Source organism: Xyrauchen texanus, chromosome 1, assembly GCF_025860055.1.
Source record: "Xyrauchen texanus isolate HMW12.3.18 chromosome 1, RBS_HiC_50CHRs, whole genome shotgun sequence".
Lineage (NCBI taxonomy): Eukaryota > Metazoa > Chordata > Actinopteri > Cypriniformes > Catostomidae > Xyrauchen > Xyrauchen texanus.
Genome location: NC_068276.1, coordinates 60,319,003 through 60,326,502, shown reverse-complemented (window position 1 = coordinate 60,326,502; position 7,500 = coordinate 60,319,003). Strand labels below are relative to the sequence as shown.

Genomic DNA, 7,500 nt, shown 5'->3' with positions numbered 1-7,500 from the left:
AATGATGTTATGAAGGCCTTCGTGAATAATGCATGCACTTTTAGGGTTATCCTCTTATATCTTGGGACCTGGGAGTGTTGTTGCACAGGGTGAGTTGTTGTATCACCATCAGTTTAACCAATTATAAATGATCAACGGGGTGAATTCGTGCACATCACCCCCTGAGGTGACAGTACAAGGTCTCTGTACAAAAATACAGGGCAAAAAGCATTTCTGAAGTAACGTTGTGGCTTGTTATTTGACTTAGGAGCCGTGACAGAATTGCTATCATCTGAATTAGCAAGTTCTCTTGTTTAGTTAGTTATGCTACATCCACACGAGCTGTGGATCAGATGGTTTTACATGTACCACTACACCAAATTTTTAAATGTCCATGGTTTTCTTTTAGTTGTACTAGGCACCTCAGTAATGGGGTAGATTGTGACGACAGCACACTCTTTTAACTTGACACTAATTTGGTTAGGAATGAGTTTTAGATACCTCAGCAACTTTAAATGGTGGCAGACAAATATGGGAATGTCTTATCAAAATGTGAGATATTTAGCACAAAAACACTGAAACAAAATGTGTCACAACACTCCCGTCTCCTCTACATGATGCACTGGATATAAGGATGGGAGACCGGAGCGAGTTGACACATATATATGTTGCAATAGTAACTATACGGTTTCGAGTGAAAAGTGCAATGATACAATTGTTTGTTTTCGTCTAGAAGTGGTTGTAAAGGGATTAATGGAAAGGAGGAGGCGAGAACCGGCTTGACAATATAAATGATAGTTTAATGAACAACATAAACAAAAGACACAAACACAGACATGACGGTCAGCTGACCGTAAACGATCTCTCTTTCGTTGCACCACCATCCGCAGTCGGCCTTTATCCCTCTCGGAGGCTTGATTAGCCTGATAAGGGACCGAGTGTGTATAATCACGACCCGGCCCCACCCTCCGCCCTGCCACATTCCTCCCTCTTTCTCTCAGGCTGGGGAGCACTCGGCATGACGTACACCCCCCTTTCCCTGGGGAGGGGCGTGCCTTCCGCCCCATCTGCCAGATCTGCCAGGTCATCCCCATCTACCTGGATGATGGAGGGGACAAGGGGAGGGAAACAAACACTGAAACCCCAAAAACACTGTAAAATTTAAGAGAGAGGGAAAGGCCAACACGGAGGAGCAGTGAGAGAGAGAGAGAGAGGAGAGAGAGATGAAAAACACTTACTCGCTGGTTCTCCGATACGCCGTAGCTTGGTCCTCGGCCACTCCTCCACCTGCTAACGGACGACAGCTGTGCCACCCCGGGCGGATCGGAGGCAGTCCTCCAGCCCCTGGCGGACGGAACGCCCCGCCGCATTCTCGGGGAACAGAAGGGGTCTCCCCCGCCCCTGGCAGCGGTTCTCCCGCTCCAGTCAGTCGGCAGCGAGCCCCTCCCCTCTCGCGGTCGGCAGGTCTCAGATCCCGCGTTTCAGCGGCTGGTAGGGGACTCCTCCGGCCCTGGCAGCGGCCCTGACTGCTCCAGACGGTCGGTAAGGAGCCACTTGCGTTTGACGGCCGTTCCTCCACTTCCAGGCGGCCGGGCTCGTCCATCCCCCAGCAGACGGCTGCTCCGTTGAGGTGGATGGTTGTGACAATATAAATAATAGTTTAATGAAAAACTTAAACAAAAGACACAAACACACACATATGACGGACATGCTCGTAAACGAACTCTCTCTGTCGCACCACCGTCCGCAGTCGGCCTTTATCCCTCTCGGAGGCTTGATTAGCCTGATAAGGGGCCTGGTGTGTAAAATCACAACCCGCCCTCCGCCCAGTGCACCTTTGCACGCGCAATTTCACCAAACCCACTTAAGCTAAGACTTGAGCATGCTTGCAACAAGGCAAGGCAAAGCAAGTTTATAAGAATAATTTAAACTAAAAATACAGTACAAACAGTGGGACACACAGTGGCACAGTGCTCATTCAGTAAATGCACAGCTAAACAGATGTGTTTTGAGTCTGGATTTGAATGTGACTACTGTAGGAGCACATCTGATCTCTTCTGGAAGCTGGTTCCAGCTGCGGCTGGCATAATAGCTAAAAGCAGACTCTCCTTGCTTAGAGTGAACCCTTGGTATTTCTAGCTGATGTGATCCTAATGATCTGAGTGATCTGTTGGGTTTATATTCAGTGAGCATATCTGCAATATATTGAGGTCCTAGCCCATTGAGTGATTTATATACCAGTAATAATACTTTAAAATCAATCCTAAATGTAACTGGGAGCCAGTGTAAAGACCTGAGGACTGGTGTGATATGTTCATATTTTCTGGTTCTGTATGAGCTGCAACTGTCTTATGGTCTTTTGGGAAGGCCAGTGAGGAGTCCATTACAATAATCCACCCTGCTGGTGATGAAAGCATGCACAAGTTTCTCCAGGTCTTGACTGGAAACAAAGCATCTGATTCTTGCAATATTTTTCAGATGATAGTATGCTGATTTAGTTATTGCTTTGACATGACTACTGAAACTAAGGTCTGACTCTAGAGACACACCAAGATTCCTGACTTGATTTTTAGTTGTTTGACCCCTAGCGTCAAGGTATGCATTCACCTTGAGAACATCATCTTTGTTTCCAAACACAATGACTTCAGTTTTGTCTTTGTTTAACTGAAGAAAGTTTTGGCACATCCAACTGTTTACTTCATCAATGCATTGGCACAGGGAACAACAGCAACAAAAGCAAAAACAGCAGCAGCAACAACAACAACAACAACAGCAACAATAACAAGCTATTAAACATTTTCACTGTTAGTGCCCAGGGTAAAAATAGAAACATTTTTGAACACCCATTGACCTAACAGGGCATGTTGCCACATTATATGGGGTAATTTGTGATGGCCACGAGGTTTTGATATTTTCATTCTGCTGTTGGTGTTGTTGCTGCTGTTGTTGTTTTTGCTGCTGCTGCTGCTGTTGGTGTTGTTGTTGTTGTTGTTGTAGTAGACAGACAACAACAACAGAGAGACTTTCATGAATAAACACCATGAGAAATATTCACTGGAGTAAAATATTTGACACTAGCCCCGTTCTCCTCTATACATGCAGTTTTTCACAGAGCCGACTAAAGGACTGATTTTACCCAGGTGGGATGGGTTGTGCGGGTTCTAGGGCGAATAATGGTAAAGCCTTGAAGAAAAAGAATACACAGATACCTGAAACCAACCGCTACAGCGGCGACCCATCTATGACACAGGTGAGAGAACATTTGCAACAACTAAATCAACAGATGTTGCTAGTCGTGATGAGACGATTTGCTGCTACATTACTCAAATAATTTGATGCTGTATGAAAAGTACATAAAAGTCCAAATTTGCAAGTGACGTTTTTTAATACTGTATCTCTAGAGATCTGCATTCCTGCTTCCTGGACAGATTCTACAAAATGTGGATGGTATCATGTTACACAAAAACACAAATATGCATTCAAAAATACTTTTCACTTGCCTTGCCTCCTTTTAATTGTCGCCAACGTGTTTGTGTTGTGTTGTGATTATGTAAATGCAGCTTGCGTGGCTCGGGAGCAAATTGTTGTCGCCCTGTTTTCTTATGAGCCTTTGAAAAAGGCAGATTTGGGCTTCAAGAAGGGAGAGAGGCTCAAAATACTAAAAGCGTGAGTATAACACAAATCTCATAGATCCTAAAAGCTTCAAAGTACAGACTATAGATGAAGTGTTTTGAGCTCAATCAGTAGTATTTGTGGCATAATGTTGATTAGCACAAAAGGGACTTGTCCCTTCCTTATTAAAAAAGAGTTTTTATAGTAAGGCACGTACAATGAGAGTGAATAGGGCCAGTTCTTAAATGCTAAAATACACATTGTTTCAAAAGTATAGCATCAAGACATAATCATTATATCACATTAACATGACTGTACTGCGCTAAAGGGATTTCTTGAAATGCCCGAATATTGTTTTTCACCTTAAAAACCGTAAAAAGTGCACATATTCTCTCGTTAAACATTTTTACAATCCTTCACCATAAAATTACATTGTGACGGGGCGGAGGGTGGAGGGCGGGTCCGGGTCGTGATTCTACACACCCGGTCCCTTATCAGGATAATCAAGCCTCTGAGAGGGATAAAGGCCGACTGCGGATGGTGGTGCGACAGAGCGGTGGCAGCTGTCCGTCCTGTGTGTGTTTGTGTCTTTTGGTTTATTTCTTCATTAAACTATTATTATTTTTATATTGTCGAGCTGGTTCTCGCCTCCTCCTTGAACTCCTTTTCATTGGTGCCAAAACCCGGGGAGGAGGAGGGATGCCTGTCGCGGAGTCCTCAACACTGCTGTCCACCCAGTGGAGCGCCGCTGCCATCTGCCGGTCGACAGAGTAGTCCGACCGCCCGGACTCGGGGAGCGGCCGCCATCCGCGAGGGGAGGAGGAAAGCAACTCTCCGACCGCCTGGAACTGTACGGCCGCTGCCAGGGGTTGAAGGGGAGTCCACACGGGTCGCCGAGAACACGGAGGGGCGTTCTGTCCGCTGAGGGTCGGTCTGACTCAGGTTTGCCCGGGGAGGAGCGGCTGCCGTCTGCATGAGAGGGTGGAGGAGTGATCGGGGACCACGTGACAGCGCATCAGAGAACCGGTTTGACAATATAAATAATAGTTTTAATAATAAACTGAACCAAAAGACACAAACACACACATAGGACGGACAGCTGCCCGTAAACGCTCTCTTGGTCGCACCACCGTCCGCAGTCGGCCTTTATCCCTCTCGGAGGCTTGATCAGCCTGATAAGGGACCAGAATCACCACCCGGTCCCGCCCCCCGCCCCGTCACATACATGTATTGTCTTAAATCTAAAAGTATTGTCTTATACATCCATTGTGTTAAATATTTCATAGATTTTTTCTCATCTTATTTAGGGATGGTGATTGGTGGAGTGCCAAATCTTTGTCCTCCGGTCATGAGGGTCTTATACCTTCAAACTATGTCGTACCAGCTGACAGCATGGACGCAAATGAGTGAGACTTAATATACATTTCTTAAATAGACACATACGTGATAGACTTACATGTAAATGCACACATGCAGTACACGCTTGGGTGATTTTTCAACTTCGGGCACTTTTGGCCCTGTGGACTTCTGGAAGGTAAAGTCTTCTTATAACATTTTGCCACTATTTTTACTGAGTGTAAATAGCATCTGACATTATGTGCACCAGGGCGCAAACAGCATCTGACACTATGTGCACCAGGGCGCAAACAGCATCTGACACTATGTGCACCAGGGCGCAAACAGCATCTGACACTATGTGCACCAGGGCGCAAACAGCATCTGACACTATGTGCACCAGGGCGCAAACAGCATCTGACACTATGTGCACCAGGGCGCAAACAGCATCTGACACCATGTGCACCAGGGCGCAAACAGCATCTGACACCATGTGCACCAGGGCGCAAACAGCATCTGACACTATGTGCACCAGGGCGCAAACAGCATCTGACACCATGTGCACCAGGGCGCAAACAGCATCTGACACCATGTGCACCAGGGCGCAAACAGCATCTGACACCATGTGCACCAGGGCTAAACAGCATCTGACACCATGTGCACCAGGGCGCAAACAGCATCTGACACTATGTGCACCAGGGCTAAACAGCATCTGACACCATGTGCACCAGGGCGCAAACAGCATCTGACACTATGTGCACCAGGGCGCAAACAGCATCTGACACCATGTGCACCAGGGCGCAAACAGCATCTGACACCATGTGCACCAGGGCGCAAACAGCATCTGACACCATGTGCACCAGGGCGCAAACAGCATCTGACACCATGTGCACCAGGGCGTAAACAGCATCTGACACTATGTGCACCAGGGCTAAACAGCATCTGACACCATGTGCACCAGGGCGCAAACAGCATCTGACACCATGTGCACCAGGGCGCAAACAGCATCTGACACCATGTGCACCAGGGCGCAAACAGCTCCTGTCATAATAATTTCACATATTTTTTTGCGTTATTTGGCAAAACTGCAGCATGTTAGGAAATGCTCAAAACCTTTTCACACAATAAATATTCAAACGGTTTATGTTTAGATTATCATAGTTTCAAACTTGCAATTATTTGTAGTTGTGTACAGGAGTGGATGTGGTGGTGGCGTAGTGGGCTAAAGCACATAACTGGTAATCAGAAGGTTGCTGGTTCGACCCGCACAGCCACCACCATTGTGTCCTTGAGCAAGGCACTTAACTCCAGGTTGCTCCGGGGGGATTGTCCCTGTAATAAGTGCACTGTAAGTCGCTTTGGCATCTGCCAAATGCATAAATGCATAAATGTAGATTTATAATGGATTTTCATAAATGGATATTGAAAGTCTGGGTGTGGGACAAGGCTAAACAGTGAAATGCATGAAAGGCATTTGAAAAGTACCAAAAAAAACGATGAAGACCTGGTAGTTTTCTTTTAATGTGACCTTCATGTAACAAAAATGCATAATAAAAAAAAGCAATCTGTTCGTTTTCATAAGAATCAGCCCCTGGGACACAAAAGCACCCAAAGTTGAATAAACGCCCAAAAATACCTTCACATTGACATAACACAAATGCATATAACTCAATGTTTTGCATTTCTTTTGCTTGTGTAAGATGGTTTTTTAGGAACGTTAGCAGAAGGGATGCTGAGAGACAACTGCTGGCTCCCTCCAACAAACCAGGAACCTTCCTCATTCGGGACAGCGAGACGACTCCAGGTTCGCCATATACAAATACAAACACCAACATTTTCTTTCCCAAACCATTGAAAAAGTCTGTCGTCATGTAACATCTGATAGTAGTCAAATATGTTCTGTCGGGTGTATGTTTCAGGAAATTACTCCATGTCGGTGAGAGACGTGAGTCCTGATGGTTCAGATCAGATCAAGCACTATAAGATCCGCAAACTTGATAGTGGAGGATTCTACATTTCTCCCCGAATCACCTTCAGAAAGTTAGAAGATCTCATCAAACACTACCAGAGTAAACTAAGCTTTTGATTTCGCTTGCATCGTTGCACCATTGCAAACCTGTCGATGTAATACTAAGAGAAGAAGCTGTTTGTTGTATTTATACGTGGAGGGATGTTTGTGTCTGTGCAGAGAATTCTGACGGCCTTTGTAGACGTTTGGATAAAGCATGTGTAAAGCCTCAAGTCGCCAACTTGTGGGATCAGGATGCCTGGGAGATCAGAAAAGACACCCTGCGTATGGTGAAGAAGCTTGGTGCTGGACAGTTTGGAGAGGTCTGGATGGGTGAGCGAGTGTTAGTTTGTATATATGCTTGTTGTATGTATTTAATAATGTATTTGTAATGCAGTCGAGTTTGTTTTAGCTGGTTTATGCAGCGACAAGCGTTTGCAACAGAACAGGTCTCTTCTTTCCAACTAAAATCCCAGGAGGACTTGAACGCACAATATGAGACTTCTAGTACCCCAGTCCTTTGCATCGCAACGCTCTTTCAGTTGAGCTACTGTGCAATTTGATCA

The 7,500-nt window shown here is 45.7% G+C and overlaps 1 protein-coding gene across 1 annotated transcript in view; it reads left to right on the top strand.

Annotated features, from left to right (window-relative positions):
- The window catches only part of LOC127658214 (tyrosine-protein kinase Lyn-like), a 19,418-nt gene that overhangs the window by 218 nt on the left and 11,700 nt on the right, over positions 1 to 7,500 (top strand). Inside the window, exons 2-8 of the mRNA XM_052147422.1 lie at positions 3,082 to 3,229; positions 3,381 to 3,426; positions 3,540 to 3,645; positions 4,899 to 4,997; positions 6,627 to 6,730; positions 6,846 to 6,995; positions 7,115 to 7,267. Of these exons, the coding sequence (XP_052003382.1) occupies positions 3,125 to 3,229; positions 3,381 to 3,426; positions 3,540 to 3,645; positions 4,899 to 4,997; positions 6,627 to 6,730; positions 6,846 to 6,995; positions 7,115 to 7,267 (763 nt within the window). The 5' untranslated portion in view covers positions 3,082 to 3,124. The remainder of the gene's footprint in view (positions 1 to 3,081; positions 3,230 to 3,380; positions 3,427 to 3,539; positions 3,646 to 4,898; positions 4,998 to 6,626; positions 6,731 to 6,845; positions 6,996 to 7,114; positions 7,268 to 7,500) is intronic.